The 17176-nt window shown below is 52.2% G+C and overlaps 2 protein-coding genes across 2 annotated transcripts; both read right to left on the bottom strand.

The window, feature by feature from the left end:
- Positions 1–1001: 1001 nt before the first annotated feature.
- On the bottom strand, positions 1002–10573 carry UBAP1L (ubiquitin associated protein 1 like). Its single transcript, XM_035336072.1, has 6 exons — positions 10376–10573; positions 9034–9188; positions 6974–7696; positions 6483–6680; positions 3183–3284; positions 1002–2243 (listed from the first exon to the last, which is right to left on the bottom strand). The coding sequence occupies exons 2-6, from the start codon at positions 9163–9165 to the stop codon at positions 2109–2111; spliced, it is 1290 nt and encodes a 429-aa protein (XP_035191963.1). The 5' UTR covers positions 9166–9188; positions 10376–10573; the 3' UTR covers positions 1002–2108.
- A 2544-nt stretch (positions 10574–13117) lies between these two features.
- Positions 13118–16857, bottom strand: PDCD7 (programmed cell death 7). Its single transcript, XM_035336351.1, has 6 exons — positions 16084–16857; positions 15052–15190; positions 14721–14957; positions 14001–14088; positions 13468–13618; positions 13118–13423 (listed from the first exon to the last, which is right to left on the bottom strand). Exons 1-5 carry the CDS (start codon positions 16843–16845, stop codon positions 13501–13503), a joined length of 1344 nt encoding a protein of 447 aa, XP_035192242.1. The 5' UTR covers positions 16846–16857; the 3' UTR covers positions 13118–13423; positions 13468–13500.
- Positions 16858–17176: the final 319 nt, after the last annotated feature.

The following is a 17176-nucleotide window of genomic DNA, read 5'->3' as shown; positions in this document are numbered from 1 at the left end:
ACCTTCATGCGCTGTTTTTCCAACAGTTCACAGGTTTGCAAAGACAAAAGATGATTTTTTTTAAGTGTAGCACCTGACGGAAAAGGCAAGCCTTGGCAGGCACCGGGGAGCGGGGCATGGATGTTCCCAAGAGAGGAGTAACTTGCTTGCATCCGTCCCCCCATGCCGCGGTACAGAATGCAACACGAGGCAATTTTTAGAGGGAGCAAAAAGATGCTGCTTGTACCTCTGCAGGGGGGGGGGGGGGGGGGGGAAATCATGAGCCAGCGTGAGAGGCTGTTCAGCCTTTGCACAGTGAGTGGGCACGGTGCTGCAGATCTGCTTTGCTGCACCAGGATTTAGCAGTCGATGTTATGCGGCGCTGACACGAGCACCCCGCCGTTATCTGCCCCTCCGAATCTTAATGGTGTTCACTCCGCCAAAGCTTGCAGCCGGAGCGATCTATCTAATCACAGCTTAACCTTCTGCAAGTTTCTGTTGAAGGTGACATCATCTTGGCAGGGACGAACGTAACGAAAAGCTGTCTGGACAATGGACTTGCCTTATAAGGGCCGTATCAAAAATAAAAGCTTGTATAACCAAGTGAAAGCTCCTGCAGGAAAAGCGGGGATGGGAGCTCCCACCTGCTGCAAAGACACAGCCAGCCTCCGTGGATGGATGGGATGGGATGGGATGGGATCACCACCCCATGCTCCACCAACCAATTTCCTCATCCTTTTCCTTGCAGAATATCTCCTGGGGCCACACAAGGAGGTGCCTCACTTTGCTTTTCAATTACCTTAATGATGTTGCAGGCATTAAACGCCCGTCCTCGGGTACGGCCAGGTCAGGTCCCCCAAAATCTGGATGCAAAGTGTCCTCTTCGTTCTTGCACTGCGCAAGGATGGAGGCATTCGTGGAGGGCTACACCTGCGTGCCATTGTTTTGAGAGCTCCCCAAAGAAGAGTGGAGCAGGGACACATTGTTTTAATTTGATTAATGCATTTTAATGCATTGGGCAAGGAGATCTCACTTGGAAGGACACAATGGAAAAGTGGTAAATACATTGCAACTAATTAATAAGAATTGTCTCCGCTACATTGTGCCAGTTGGCATTTTCATAGGAAAAGACACCGATAGTTTTTTTATAAGAACCCCTCCAAGCATCTTTACTCAAATAAATTACATCTGTATCTAATTCACAGGGAGATAATGTACTTTTATATGAAAACACTACCCATCATTACGCTGCCAAAACACGAGACACATCCTGCATGGTGAGCTGAAGATCCTGTCCCTGTACTTAGTTACACACAAAAACTCCCCCCAGGCATCCAGATTTTCCCAATCCCGATGTTTGTGCTTAAGCTAATTTTGAGCCACTGTCTCCACAATTTAGGGAAGCATCCCCTGAATTTGCCTAATGAAAGGCAGAGCTGAGCCAGACCATCATCTCCCTGCTCAGATTTCGTGAAGTTTCCTGAGCATGAAGCCTTGCACGAGCCGTTCTTCATTGTGCTGGGTAAAAGCAGTGTATTAGTTACCTAGAACAACGGCAGCCTGTTTTCCTTCCAAACCCTTCACCGAGCTGTGCGTTTTTCTCAAGTTTCTGGTTCAGAAGGAGACACCGAGTGGATCCGGCTAGGTTTCACTTGCAATATCCCAAACGTCATTAAGTCAGCTGAGAGTCTTCCCAAGAAAGGAAGAAGCGGTGTTTCTGCGAAAGCACTCAGCTTTTATGAAAACACCCTCTCCTGATGACTTAAATCACCGCGTGTGGCTCTATTTGTAAACACGGCGCTGCCGAAACAAGCCGCAGGAGCTGCGCCTTCCCCAGGTGCAGGGAGAAGGCTCGCTTTCCGCTTTCGCACAGTCTAAGCGAAAGGCAGCTTGGATCTCATCCCCCCTAATCTAAACAGCAGAGTCGCTCGAGGGTGGATGTGTGTGGGGGAGGAGATAAACACTGCCGATGCGAAGCCTTTGCCTCGGCGCAGTGACAAACCGGCGCGTGATGGATGTCCCCGGACGAGATGAGAACCCACGCTGGTGCGCTGCTGCTTGCTGGGGACGGAGCAGCAGGATGAGTGCTGGGCGTCCCGGACGGAGCTGCCCGTCGGTGCTGGGTGCCTTCACTGCCTCTTCATCATGAGCTCTTCCAGCGCCTTGTCTCTCTGGTTCCCGCAAAGCAGGAGGACTTCTTTGATTTCATTCTGCTGGAAACCCATGTCGTTGAACTGAGCTAACAAGTGCAGGAATTCGGCTGCCTGGAAAGGGGGAGGGAGAGAAAGGAGTGATTTTATCGTCAGGATGCCTCCAGTGTACCGTTTCAGCAGGCACGGTGAGGCGGGGACAGATAATCCCACAGGGCTGTGTTACTGCCAAAGGGCACCGCAGCTCCTGCTGCTGGAGCAGACCAAGGAAGAGGACTAGTGCTAGTTTTAAAAAGTCTTTCTTTAGGCAACTTTAAAAATAAGAAACGGTTAATGAAGTCGGCCTCTAACCTCACTTATTCCTTATAAAGCTTAATATGAATTCCAGCCGCGTGTTTGCGTTGTGGAACCACCACACCAGGCTGAGGAAAGCAGCCTGCAATTCATTTCTTCTGCTTCCCCTCTTGCTCAGCCTGGGCCTCACCGCAACACCTCACCCGGGCCCTGTCCTCAGCAAGCCACAGCCTCCCAGCTCCAAGAATCAAGCACCATCCTGGCGCTGAACCCCTCGCCAGAGGCGAGCAGGGCGGTGCCACGTGCCGTGACGGCCGGCATCACGTCCGACAGTGCCAGCACGGCTCAGACAGTCCCCACACCCAGCTCTGCACTGGTCAGGTGCTTCCATCCTTAACTGCCAGCAGCCGAAATGGGATTGCTGATGGAGAACAGAGCACAGGACGCGTGGTCCTGCACCTGGGACACGCCGATGGGGAGCCAGGAGGCAGGGAGCGGGCACAGGGAGCGGGTGGTGTGCCTGGGATGGGATTCACACCGGGGATGAGCGAGCATCGTTCTCGCACGGCAGGGCAAGAACAAGGAGGGAGACAATCCTCCGCGAGCCCTTATGGCCATGCAACATCATCCTGGGGGTTTGAGCCTGAGCTGCAGCGTGTGTGGGCTCACTGCTGGCCGAGCACCGGGCCCTGAGGCAGCAGGAGGCTGCACAGGAGGCAGGCGGGTGGGACAAAAGGCTGGGCACTGCGCCGCTCTGACCTTTTTCTCCGAGTACTGGAACATTTCCATGGCCTCCTCCACCTGCCCTTCCTCGTAGCCCTGCTTCAGCAGCCGGTCGCAGGCGCGGAGGTAGCCCAGGAACTGGAGGAGAAGACGAGGAGGGTTAAACCCGGCAGACACCGCTGTGCTCCCAGGGTGGGAACAGAGCGACGCGGGGGCAGAGCAAACATCTGAACCATCCGGAACACAAAGCAACCATCTGAAAGCTGTTGTGTTTTTTTTTTTTAAAAAAAAAAAATATTTTTTCATTAAGCAGAGCCCGTCTGGGTGAAATGCCAGGTGCACGCTGATCCCTAACCCCAGCTTCCCTTTGATGCTCCCAGCCCCGGGCCCCCACGGGACGCATGCGAACCCCCCCCCCCCCCCGGTCCCAGGGGAGGCCTGTGTGCTGTCATTACTGAAAGCAAACAGTTATTTTTGGCTTTCCTCATTGTTCTTGGAGTGCTGACAGCACAATTCCCAGTGGTATCCTTGGAATATCACGAGAATCATTCACTGTCCAAAAACATATGCGACAGACAATAATAAATGAGCTATACAACAGTGGAAAAAATATATATGGAACTGGCTGCTTGGAGAGGTGGTGAGGAGCCCGGGGGTCTCCCCAAAACCGTGTCTGCTTCATCCAAGGAGAGGCTGATTCATATCTCCCAGACCTCCACCCTCTTCAGCTGTGCCGTAGCCAAGGAGAAGGATGCAGTAAAAGACCATAAAACACACGAAAAGGCCAAAAAAAAGTCCCTGAAATGTTGAGCTTATATAGTGTGGCTAAACAGCTAGTTCCCCTGCAGCAGGGTAAGAATTTTTTAAAACATAAGCCTTAAAGAGCAGCTTTTCAACTCAAACACAAGTTATTCGCTGGTCGTTGGCATTCATAACCTGGTTTGATCTTCCTCGTTACCTCACTAACTAAAAAACCAGAGCACCGCTGCATTTTCTTGCCCTGTTACAGGGAGAGCTGCTCCCCACGTTCGGAGCAGAACGCAGCCAGGCTTGGCATTCCAGCCGTGCACGAAATCTGTCCCGCTGTCAGCTCCACGATTTTTATCATTAAAGAAAATACATATATATCCTCAAGACTAAACAAAAACAGGTTTTTAAATACTTCGACCTGCTCACCTCCCGGGTTCAGCGCTCGCTGGGGAAGCAGGAGGAGGCTCTCCTCGCCCTAGGAGGAGCATGGTCGAGGGCCAGCAGGCTCGGTGCTTGGTTTTCCAGTGCAAGAATGTGGTGGGGAATGTCTGATGGGCACGCAGAGCCGCAGTGAGCTTCTGCACACCCCTAACATTGCCACCTTGCAGCAGCAGCTCGTGGCGGTGTCTCAAGGAGGCTCCTTAAAACCCACCTGGATGTGAAGGCAAAGCCTCAAGCAGGGGTTAGCCTCCGATGCCCAAGCACCAAATGTTTCCCCAATGGCAATTTCATGCTGAAGGAACGGGGAAACGTTGCCAGGGCTGTGCGAACACGTAATTTGGTGCCAGCCCTCCAGTACTGAGCCTCCACCGAGGACACAGCTTCTACAAGCAGCAGCAAGCCTTGGGGAGCCACAGCCGGAGGGGTCAGCGGATGAAAGGCTTGTAGGAAGCACTGAAGATCTTGATTATCACTTGGGGAAAGACAGACAATCCTTGCAGAGGAGGAAAGGGGCAGGTGCGTGCTTTGGGAAGGCAGCAGAGCTGGGGTTTTCCTGTATTACAGATTCCCTAAGAGCCCGGCCATCCAGGGACGTGCACAGGCTGAGGCTCCCGGTCAGGAGCTGAGGTTCCTTGCACCGATGGTGCCTTTTTGCCCTCTGCTTCTATAGAGTTCAGCCCTTGTCCATGACGCCCTACCCCAGGAGATGAACCTCTGACGTGTCAGGGCGACCCTAAGCCTGACAGAGCTTTTAGAGAAGCTTTTCCACCAAAACTGAGGAGGCATCGCCTCGTTAAGGCAGCAGACTTAGAAAAGTTTGCTAGCTCCCCCAGGGTGGGCTCTGCCAGCTTTGTTTGACACTGCAAAGAAATGGAACAATTTTTGGCTACCATCTGGTGCCACAGTCAATCTTCGTGTTTGAAGCTGTCATCGTCACACACTGAAACCCCGTGTGACACCAGCAAGCAATGAAGAGCGTCCACAGCCCTTGTTTTTAACTTGAGACATATTTTCCAGGAAGATCTTAGCCTAATTTGGTATTTCTGTGCTCTTAGTGGTCGCCTGAACAGCTAGGCCTCGCGTTTCATCTCAGCTGTGCTGGGCATAAATGGGAAAGATGGGAACTTCTGGTGGAGAGACCAGGATATAAGGCAGACCTGGTATTTTGGTGCATCAATCACCTCTCCAAGAGAATGGGAGACTGTGTGTTCACACGGAAGGGAGCAGACTGCAGCACTTTTAGAAGGAAATGCTCCTTCACAAGAAAGAGAAACATTGCTACAAGACATGTTTGATGGCCCTCCACAACGGCCCTGGGCCGTGCTCTTCCATTTCCCTCTACCTGCCTAGGTAGAAACCTTTAACATGGATAAAACCCAACAGCAGAGCAGCTTCATACACCAACCAGTGGCATGAGCAGCTGATGGAGCTGGCCCACACAGCCCCGCGCACAGGTGGCTCCCATGGACACCCACCAGTGATGCTCGTTGATGCTCCTCAGCCTAGCAGAGACTCAGGAGTTGGGGCATACAGACAGGGCAGGAATGAGATACCAGGGTAGGAAGAGGTTATTCATTAATTATCCAATCTAAATTCCAGGTTAGGACAGCGGGTTTCTCACAAAAGCACGACGGTTGTGCTCGGTGACCTGAACGCGACACCAGCGCGGAGCCGCTGATTGCTCCAGCGTGGGCATCTTGGGCTTTGGAGAGCGACCAGGCAAATCCCTGGGGTGTTTGTATGGAAATCGTCACACAGAGCTAACAGCCGAGAAAAAACAATGTGCAAAAAGTTCCCATATACGGGGGCAGGATCTGCTCTTCAGCAGAACGCTGCGCTCCGCGCACCAGATGGGGAGGACGGCAGCGCCCGGCCGCTATCACTCGCTGACAAGCTGAGCACCACTCGCTGCAAATTTCCTACAGCTAAGCTGCGGGCATGCCAGCTAACAGAAAACCCCGCTCTGACACCAAGGTGCAATAAATGGCCTCATTTTCCCCAAAGGAGAACGGGACCCTGGGGAGCCCACTCTGAGCAAAAGCAGGAAAGATGAATCTCTCACCATGGAAAGATGGTATTTTTTCCCCCAAAAAACATTTTCCCCAAAGCACCCCGCATTGTTTGAGCCATGCCGGCTCCACCAACCTGCCCCAGGCTTTGCCTCCCAGTCTTCTGGAGGGTGAGGATGGCTTTGCGGGCTGGGTAGCCCAAGGCGATGACGGGCTCGATGAGGTCGCGCTCCTCCTGGCTCAGCGCCGCGAGCAGGTCGGCCGCCGAATCCGGCTTGGTTTTGCGGGATGCCAGCGGCCGTGCCGGAGGCAGGCAGGTGTAGGGGCTGAGGGACTGCAAAATAAGACAGCACATAGTGTTGGACAACTGGGAGTTGGCCACCTCAAAGGCACCCATGCAAGATGGCCATCAGGAGAACCCCTGCCTGTCCCCAAACCCAGCAGACAAAACCCTTCCCTTAGCTCTCAGGACACCCAGCACAAGTTTCTCCCTGATGCAGTGTTTTTGAAGCCCAGTTTCGGCTCTGTTTCTCTACCCAGAGCCCAGGACCGGGCGCTTCACCCCCTCCCTCAGCCTCTCCCCTACCTGGGCACCGAGCACAGGGCCACAAGCGCGGAGCAGCTCACCGGGACCGTGGGCTTGTGCTTGCGGATGGGGGGCATGGGGGCAGCTGGTCCTGGAGGGGGAGCTGGCACCAAGCCTCCCGCGCAGGATACGGCCGCCGCCGGCCCGTACTTGAGGCTCCTGTTGTTTCGGGAGCGCTGGGTGAGCGCTGGTGGCTCTGGGACCCCTCCACTCTCGGCTGTGGCTCTGTTTAAAGGATGCACCAAAGCAGCCAGCTTCCTCCTGGCTGCTTCCAGCTCGTTCTTCATGTTGTTGAACAAAACCAAGGACCGCCTCTGCTTGCCCGTGTCCAGGCTCGCTGCCTTGTAGCCGTTCTCCGGAGGCGGCTCCAGCAAGCCGGGCGATGTCTTCGGCCGGATCTGCTGAAAGACATGCTGGTTTCTCCTCCTGAAAACGTTCTCATCCCTGTCATTTTCTTCCCAGGAGGTGGAGGAATACTCATCATCTTCCAAGTACCCGTCCTCCTCCGGGCGCGCGGCCTCGCTCTCCGTGTCGGAGGCTCTGCCTCTGCCCTGGTCTGCGGCGTTGAGGCTGATGCAGCGCCGCACCGCGCCGTCCCGCGCTCTGCCCCCGGCCGTCTCCCTGCCCTCGGCGGGGTCCACGAGCAGCAGCCAGCACGGCGGGGCCGTGGGGACGGTGTCGGCGGTGAGCCGGTGCCGGGAGGTTTGGTGCTGAGAGGCAGCCTCCAGCCAGTAGAGCACCTTTCGTTCCAGCGAGAAGTCGTGCTGCGGGACAGCAAGGAGCAGTGAGTGAGCACTCCCGAAACACCGCCACGGTTCAGCGGGTACGGGGCAAGCCCCGTAATAATTCACCCAGGCCGTGTCGATCCAGGATCGGACCCCACTGGGGATGGCAATGGGCACTAGGGCTGCAGGGCTGGGCAGTGCCAGCCTCATCCCTGTGGGGAACCCTCAATATTTTCACTTGGAAAACATCCAGCTGCAGTGTTATTACTGCTTCTAGTCATACTTAAAATCCCATGGAGAGGGGTTTTTATGCAGGGCAGAGGGGTCGTGTCCACATCGCCCGGCTTTGAACCTGTCCGAGCCTCCCATGGGAGCACTTTCCGGGAACAAGCAAGCCGTGTGTGCCTCAGCGCTCTCCAAACAAGGCCTCCTCCAGCCCTGGCAGGCACATTCACGGCCCAGGAATGCTGCTGCTACTGCTGAGCCCAGCCCCAGCCAGCCTCCACGAGGAAAACACCACGGGGAGAACGCGGTCCCAGCCCACCACCGCCTGCCTCCAGAAGGACAGACGGACGTGTCCCCATGGATCCCCCTGAGGTGGGGCTGGGGGGATGGACACAGCTCGGCGACACCTCGGCCTGCAGACCGCCACCTGCCTGCACCTCGAGATTTGAGGAATGCCAAAGGGAAACGAAAAATCTCAAAAATGGTGTTTTAGTGCCGAAGCACCACAGGACGCAGGAAGCAGAAGGCTCAGGGTGCCCCAGCGTGGTGCTCTGACCCCATCTACGGGTGAGACTGCTCAAGGCAAAGCCGAACTGCGGCAGGGGGCGAGGGGAGGCTCCTGACCCCCTTCGTGCTCCATTTTGTGCCGCGGTGGCGTGCCAGTGACAAGGCCACTACAGCAGTGGGGGTGTGTTCGGCAGCAGTGTAGGACTGGCTGTTGAGAAAGATCATAAAATGTCACAGGAAACACATTACCAGCACAGGTAGCATTGCCCGGTCACATCTCCAATAGATTTATTAATAGACATTTATTATTATAAATAAATGAGACGGTGATGATTACAGACCACAAAACGCTCCCAGAGCAGGGCCTGAAATTGGCCCTTTGCAAGGACAAATCAAGCTTCCTATCGAGGAAAGACCTTCCATCCATCCCATCCTCAGGTATGGATGGGATTAAGGAAACCCAAACCCAACCAAAGCCCTTCCTCCCCCCCCAGAAAACTCACAGTCCTCACCTCCTCGCACTCCTACTGAACAACAACGGACGGGGAGGACACCAATTCGGAGGTTTTCCTTCCTCCCCTTCCCCAAGACAAGCATCCCTGTCAGCATCCCAGCGGAAGGGGACGTAGAAGAGGCCAACCCACCATGGTACTCACGAGGATGTCGGTGCAGTCGGGAAGGTTTATGGCCGGTGCCTCGATAAAGGTGTTTTGTCCCGCCGGGTCTCCTTCGAGGCTCTTGGCTGTCCGGAAGGGGACTCCGTCCAGGTAGCTCATTATCGCTGCCGATTTCTTGCTGCCTAAAAGGAGGTGGAATAAAAACATCAATGGAAGGACCGGCACCTGCGAGGGAGTGAGGCTGTGCTGGCGTGACCTCAGCAAATTTGAGGGAAAGGAGATAAAATTTAGCTGTTTCAAGTGATCTTTTGGAGAGAGGAAAAACTCAGCTGTGCACACTGCCCAGATTTGCAAAGTCTTAGTTACTAGATAGCAGGAAAATTTCTCCGAACTATCCTTTGCCATTTAGAGCTTGAGTCTCCTGACCAAGCTTATGGCTTCATTCAGCAGAGATCCTCAGCTTTTTTCTCCTGTTTCCACCCCTTTGCCAGCCCCGTGTATGCCCCATTGCTTCCCCAAGCAAGACACTGAGCCCTTTTCCCAGCTGTAGAGCAGAAACTGCTCTACAGAATCTCCTGTAGAGCTCCTGCCAGCTCCTCCTAAGGAGGAGGACGAGGAGGAAGAAGAAGAGGAAGAGGAGGAGGAGGAGGAGATCACCTCCCAGTGACCTGGGCTGGGTGGCAGAGATGGCACGTGGCCGCCACACCACGCTGAGCCATCACATGGAGTTGCCATGCTGGGGGAATCATCACCGTGTCGCTGTGTTACTGGGCTGGTGTCCATTACTCTCCCCAACACAGAGCTACAGAAGCACCTGCACTTTATTCCTATTTTCTACCTTTATTCCTATTTCCTACCTTTATTCCTATTTTCTGCTTCAGTAGCTTTTGCCAAGGTTCACACCAGGGTGTTAGAGGGACGCTGAACGAGCCATTTTAAGGGGAGATTAGCTTCTAAGAACCAGCTGCTCATTTTAAGCACCGTGATGCCACTACTTGTTGCATCAAGTCCCAAGTCCCCAGCGATGACAGCGCACAAAATAGTCTCCTTTCTATAACGTTGACTAGCAAAAACCTGATGTGATGGTAAGTCTTCGTCTGACTTGTGGAGTCCGCAGCCTGTTTTTCCCAGTCCTCACCAGCCATGCTGGTCATAAGGCAAACACTTTGCGTGACATCTGTATCCATAGAAGTGTCTTTACTTTTTTTTTTTCCCCTTTAGAAAGGAATGGCCTCTATGACGATGAAGATAAACACTCCACAAGAAGAAAATAAGCGGCAGAACGTATACAGAACAAAAAAGCTGCCTGCTAATTCAATGTAACAATAAGGAAAATGGGAAATGGCACTCGAGAAAGGCAGCTCCTTACCTTCGGAAAGGAATGAGACAAACTGCTTTGAACGAAGAGCGACGCACAATTGCTTGGCACCACTTGTTGCTCTGCTCACAACTCCACGGAGCTGTCACCCAGCTGCTGACGCCAGGAGCCCCAGATCCCCGCAGCCCCTAACCAGCTTTGCCGGCCCCGCACGTGTGCTGCCGCGAGCCCGCGCCGTGCAACGTGCCGGGAGCCATCTGCTGCCCAGGCTGAGAGGGCTCAGCCCAAGCGACAATCCGTGCAAGTGCTGACGAAGGGAAGGCAGGGAAACATCTGTCATCGAAGCCACGTTGTCCCCGTTTTCCCCAGCTCGTTAACGTCACGGCGCAGCCCCTGCCTGCTGCGGGCGGCCCGGTTTGGTGCGAACCCACGCGTCCTGACAGCTGTGTGGCATCTGGCACTGCCAGCTGTGCTTGGGCGAAAGGAGAGGGGTATCTTGCTGTCCAGCACCTGGAACGGTCTCCAAAAGACCCAGGCTTGTTTACAGAGAAAAAGCTGTGTCGTAGGGCACAACTTCAACACGGTTAAGCCTATAGAGAAACAGAACAGGCCCCTGGTGCCCTCGCCTGCTGCGGCACTGCGCTAACGGCAGGCACAAGGAAAGGCTCCCACCGATATTAACTCCCAAACCAGCTGCTTAGAGAAAAAAGAGGGAAAAAGTCCATCGGGGTGAGGTGTTCTGACTGGAAATGCTCCTAGACAAGAGCAGGGGGGGGGAGCACTGGTCAACACGGCTCACACCAGAAAGCAGCTGCTGCCAGGACTCCGACCTCTGCTGCTTCGTGCCAGCGCTGCCCAATTTCACATCACAGGCAGGCTGGCAAAGGAGCAGGCACCCAGCAGGACAGGGTGAGCCTTACAAGAACAAGAAACCCAAACTGCACCGAGACCCGGGAAGAAACAGGATGCAAATGAGTCCTGGAAAGTCATAACAAACCCCTCTTCTTGTGGGATCTTTGTTGTTGCACTTGTAGTAGTAGGAAATACCTTACTATACTCAGACAAATCTGAATCTTGAGAGTTAATCTGAGTACACAAAGTTGTTTTTTTTCCTTTTTTTTTTTTAAGAATCAATGGCCCATCTCCCATGTATTTTACAAGTTTTTTGAGATTTCAACCACTCCTTTTCGAGCTGTGGCTTCAAATTCTTTCCCTCTTAAAATATACAACGTTTTAATGCAGGCATCATTAAACAAGAGCAAATATGCAGAATAAACCACAGCCAGCTTGTAAGACTGAAGTATACCTTAACGATTTGCTGGCATTTTCAATTCTTATTTTTATCCATCATCTAAAGTTATCCTTACCGTTGGATGCAATCACGTAGCTTGTCTCACCCGGCAGGGAGAAGAGGGTTGCTTTTACACTGCCTGCTTATCCACTGCTGAGGTCCTTAAATTGTTGCACAGTCAGACAAGCACCTGACTTTGACAGCTCAAGATTACAGCAGCTTAGGCAGTTAGCCTGTCTCACCAGACATGTTGATGGGATAAGGAGCCTAACTATTTAAGCAGAGCATCCTCTGGTCACTTAGCTTCTTGAATTGAAAGTGCTGGTCCTGCAACAGGTTCTATGTCGTTTGAACTTCTGCTTTTTTGTCGAGTTAAACCCCCAGGACATGGGCTACCCATGAAGGTCTTGGAGCAACATGAAGCTGGAAGTCACGGTAGGGAAGGGGGGATGTATGGACATGCAAACCAGAACCCAAATCTTGAGAGGACTTCATGGTGATCTGTATTTTGTGGTGCTATAGGTTGGCAATCGATATACACTGGAGCAAGAACCGCAAACTTCTGCACTTAGATCCTAGCTCTATCAAAAACTACTAGTTAGTGCTTCCTTATTAACAGAAATCAACGTGAAGCTTCAGCCGCTGACATTACATAGAAGCCCAAAGTTAAGTGCTGAATTTATCAGCTCAGAGTAGGCAATTATGTGTTGCCTCCTCCAGGAATTACACAATGCTGTGATGCTAAGAGGTAAGGAACTGGAAAAACTGAATCCATTCCCACACATTAGGGCTAAGTGAGAATACGACTGCAACACTGGAAAGATGCCACGACAATCTGCATAGACCAGCAAAGCCCCAAAACCATATGGGACACTGCTGTTTTAAGCAAATTGTCCAGGACACGGAAGGCTTTGAAACCATAAGCCTGTGTCACCTTGTAGGAGGGAGAAGTTCCTTCACACAAACCTTTTGCCAGCAACTCTCAGCATAGCTTGGGTTATATTCGATGCCAAGTACTAGAACAAATCTCTCCCTAGGAGCAAAAACACTTCAAACGAAAAAAAAAATCCAATTTTCTCTGTTTATTCTGTACCAAAAAAAATAGAAAATAGAGCTGCATTTTTAATCAAATGTTACATAAACGATCTGTCTCTATAGAAAATAGCTATACAGGCAAAAATAATTAAAGTAGGTTCAACTTCAGATTGTATTTTTTTTTCCAGCCGGCTTATTTATCAGATTTATATATAATCACATCTGGCTGACTAATTTCAACACAACAGGTAATATTTTCCATGTTGTGGTACCAGTTTTAGTCCACAAAAGCAAAACATCAACAGCTGCTTTAATCAAGCTTTCAAAACATATGTCTTGTTTGTACTTAGAATTTGTTTAAACTTGTAATATGTTCGTTTCTACGCACAAAAATACAGAAACTATTTTGAAAGCAATGCTTGACATGCTTCATTTAAGAAGAAAAACGTTACTAATGATCTTTTTTCTTTTTAAACAACGTTTTTATTTCTGGAGATTTCAACATCTTGATTTAGGCTTATAAAGATAAAAGTCACTAAAAATAGCACGTGAATACTGGCACAAATAACCTCGTCAGCAATGTTACTTTATTAAGATAGAGATTTGTTAACAAAAACTCACAGCAGGATTGTAATTCTGTGCCACAAGAGGCCTGACAGCTTTGCACTTGCTCAGATATTTCCCTCCAGAGTCAGAAAAAAACATTTCTTACTGTTTTCTTCAAGATATTCCAGTACCTGGCCACCAGAAACAGGACCCAAGGATGAGACCTCCTCTTGGGATCCTCTCCCATTTACAGACCCAACTAGAAAGAAACATTCCTTCAATGTTAAAATCATTTATTTCTCAATTATCTGACAGCAGTGGCCCAAGTGTCATTTGTGGGGAGACCTGGAAGAACCCAGCCTGGAGGGATGCAGCTTCCTTCGGGGTGATCAGCTGGCACCAAGTACTGATCCCATTCGTGCCTTTAAGAGAGAAAGTCTTGTTTGAGAGGAGCAGTAAGATTATATACCAACATACGGATTTGTTCACGCCAACCCATACACAAAACAACTGTAAACTCTGCTCTGAAACATTTTTTTTCAAAGCATAAATGTGAAATTTTAAGGTACTGTTAGAATAAAGGCAATGCTTAGACATGGAAGTGCACTACTTCACATGGATGTCTGCTGGATACAACTTTATCGAGCTAGAAGGTAGACACTTAACCAAAAAAGAGAGAAAAAAAAAAAAAAGAAGAATTCATCACATAATCATACTTGGAAGTTAATGAAGTAACTAAAATTTTACCATCTCAACAAGCAGCACTTGTCACGTTAGATACTCATGTACAGCTTTTATTTCTACCTGATCTGGATTAGAGCTGCTACAGAATGCTCGGCTTGTAAGTAATATTCTCTGAAGGGTTGCAGTAGATGGGCAAGAGGAAATTCATCTGTTAAAACACAGACAAAAAAAAAAATATTCAATAAACCAGAGACACCTTTGATTCTATTAAGTCTTAGAAGCCCCAGATTTGCCAACTCATTTGTTACTCCCCAGCCTAACTCGGGATCTCTGCCTACCCGGTATGTTAAGGAGTATTTAGATGCTTTGCACATCTCCTCATCCTTACCAGAGCTGTCAGAGCAAACTCAAGACTAGCAAAACTTTTTCCTGCCTCCATCCTCTAAATAAGGGGAACATATGGACACTGAGTCTTTACAAATTACCCAAGTCTCGCTTACCAAATCACCAAACTAAAGCATCCACTGGGTGCAGGAAGTCTTCAATCTACTCTGTTTATTCCTACTGCAGCCCATCTACAGCCTCTTCTTGCAAAATGTTATGGAGTCAGCTTGAGAAATACTGCAGCCTATGCTGAAGAGCTAAACAGTTCTTCTTGCATCACATCTGTTAAAAGCAGTTTAATTATTTCTCTACGTTTATCCCATCTTTTCCTCTAAGCATAAATTACTCCAGCAGAGGACTTCTTTCTCAGCTATTTTTGCGCCTGTAATTTAAACCCCGTGCCTAAGAGATGAAAAAAAAAACACAATACAGTGAAGTACAGCACCCAAGACCTACCTGGATCCCCAAACAGCTTGGAATCGATTTCACGTTTCTGCTGTAGAAGTTTTTCCCTTTCCTTTTTCTGTTTCTTCTCCATTTCCCTCTTCCGTTCTTCCTCCTGTTCTCCCTCCAACATAACTCTTAATGCTCTCTCTTCAGCTTCGTACAGCTCTGTCCGGTTTTTTAGCAACGTTTTGAGACTTTCTACCTGACTTTCAAATGCTTCGTCTGCTGAGGGAGGCGGACAAACACCTAAAGAGGAAAAGAATTAATTTTACATTTTCACCTTCCACATTATTTCCTGCAAGCGCAACTGGAAAAGTCTGGAAAAATTCTCCTAATTAACCTTTTCTGCCAGCAGCCTCTTTTCTCAGCTTCCGAAGCTTTTCTAAGGCACGCAGGATGTCCATCATTCTCTTTGTGTCTGCTTGCTTCTTCCTGACCTCAGACAGGACACTGTCTGCAGCAGCCTTAAGTTCCCGCTCCTGAAATGAAAGGAAAAAAAACCAACAATGCATGAAATATCCCGCGTAGGCAAGAAAAGGTAGCTTTAAAAAGATGAGCAAAGCCCTGGAGATCAAAATAAATTCCTAGTAACACAGCTACAGCAAGTCAACCATCTCATCTTTTACCAAAAACACAAACCCTAACTGACATCAGGAAAATATACGTAAATGTTGAGCCACTCATAAATTTGGGCCAGGATGGTTCTTGAATTCATATAGCCCAACAACCTTTAGCTTCAGGAAATCAGCAAAAATGCACAATAAATAGAAACCACCCAGATTTTACAGCTGTGCAGTTACAGACCATCAACATGGCTGAGTCTGAAGGCAAAACCTTTCACAACAGCTGCTCTGCACCTCCCGAGCAATGGGCCCAGCACCCCTACAGGGGCGAATCTTTGACCAGCAGCCAACAAACGGGTGCCTGCAGCACTTCACATCGAGCCTAATCTGAGAGTTTTGTTGTTTGGAGGTTTTGTGTTTTTGCTTTGGAGCTGTTTTACTTCGCTATGAGACAGAAAACCTTGCGAGCGAGCTTCGTAGGGACAAAGCAAGTGCAAGGCTGAGGCACTGCAGCTGTGGGCACCGAGCAGCTGCTGAAGCACGGGGAGGCTGCGAGCTCAGGACCACAAATGAAGCCCTCTACGTGCACCTGAGCTCGCTCAACCTGCACCCGCCGGGCCGGGACACGGACGTGGCACATCCGAGATGTCTGCCGGGGCCTCTCCAGAAGCCACCGAGGGCCGTGAGCGCCGCTGAACCTCCTGGGCCAGCAGGAGCCACGGAGGCCGAAGGCTGGCGTGAGGCTGGCACAGCACCCGTGGGGTGCAAGGGGATGGCAGGATGAGGCCAGACGGTGCAGGACGCCGTACCCGGTTCTTCTCCTCCACCTCCTGGATGCACTTGGCCCTCCACCGGTCGATCTCGGCTTCCCGCTCAGCGGCTCGGGCGGCCTCCTCCTCCTTGGCCGCCTTGGCCTCTTGCTTCCTCCTTTGGAGGCGCTGCCTCCTCTTCCTCGCCTTCTCGGCCTTCCTCCCCAGCTCCCGCAGGTAGCCGGCTTCCCTCAGGGGCCTCACGGCCTCCCGCAGCTCCGACCTCGCCGCCTCGGCTTCGGCTTGCACCTCGCCCCATCCTTCCTCATCCCCCTCGGCCTCCAGCCGCCTCAGGGCCCGGCAGGCGGCGGCCAGGCGAGCCACCAGCCCCAGGGCCGTCACCGCCAGCCGCCGCCCGGCCTCGGGGCTGGCACCGGGGGGCACCGGAGGAAGCGGCGGAGCTTGTGGGGGAGCCCGGCGGCGGGCCAGGAACTGAGCCAGCCACTGCTCGTCCCGCTGCCGCTGCTGAGCCTCCTCCTCCGCCTCCCCATCGCCCGGCGGGGCCCCGCGGCCGGCCGGGGGCCGCTCGGTTGAGGGCCACGGGGGGAAGAGCGGCGGGGCGGCGGCGGCGGGGCGGGGAGCCGGGAAGTAGGGAGCGGCTTCGGGGGGAAGGAGGAACGGCGGAGGAGCTGCCGCGAAGGGGGGAGCCGGGCGGCCGGGGAAGGGCGCGGAGGGAGGCGGGGGGAAAGGCCCCGGGGGGAAGGCGCGGAACGGCGGCGGCGCGAAGCGGCCCGGGAAGGGTGGCGGCGGCGGGGCCGCCATCTTGGGGAGAGGGAGGGGAGGGAAGGAGGGGGCGGGGCCTTCGCGGTGGTGGGCGGGGTTAATCATGTGGGGGCGTGGTTATTGGCATTGTGGGCGGGGTTAGTGTCATGGGGGCGTGGTTAACGCAGCGGTGGGCGGGGCTAAGGCGGTGGCTGCGGGGATCGGGCCCCTCCGGGAGCGGTGCGGGGAGGGGGGCGGAAAGGGGCCCCTGCAGCCGGTCCCCAGGGAGGGGCAGGGACAGGAGCAAAGCCCCGCAGGCTAGAAGGCCCTGGCTGCGTGCTGAGGTCAAGAAGGGGCTCCTTCGCTTTGCGACAGCTTTTTACAAGGTGTT

This window comes from Oxyura jamaicensis, chromosome 10 (assembly GCF_011077185.1).
Source record: "Oxyura jamaicensis isolate SHBP4307 breed ruddy duck chromosome 10, BPBGC_Ojam_1.0, whole genome shotgun sequence".
Taxonomy (NCBI): Eukaryota; Metazoa; Chordata; class Aves; order Anseriformes; family Anatidae; genus Oxyura; species Oxyura jamaicensis.
The sequence above is the reverse complement of the archived record's forward strand: the minus strand, read 5'-3'. Positions and strand labels throughout refer to the sequence as shown.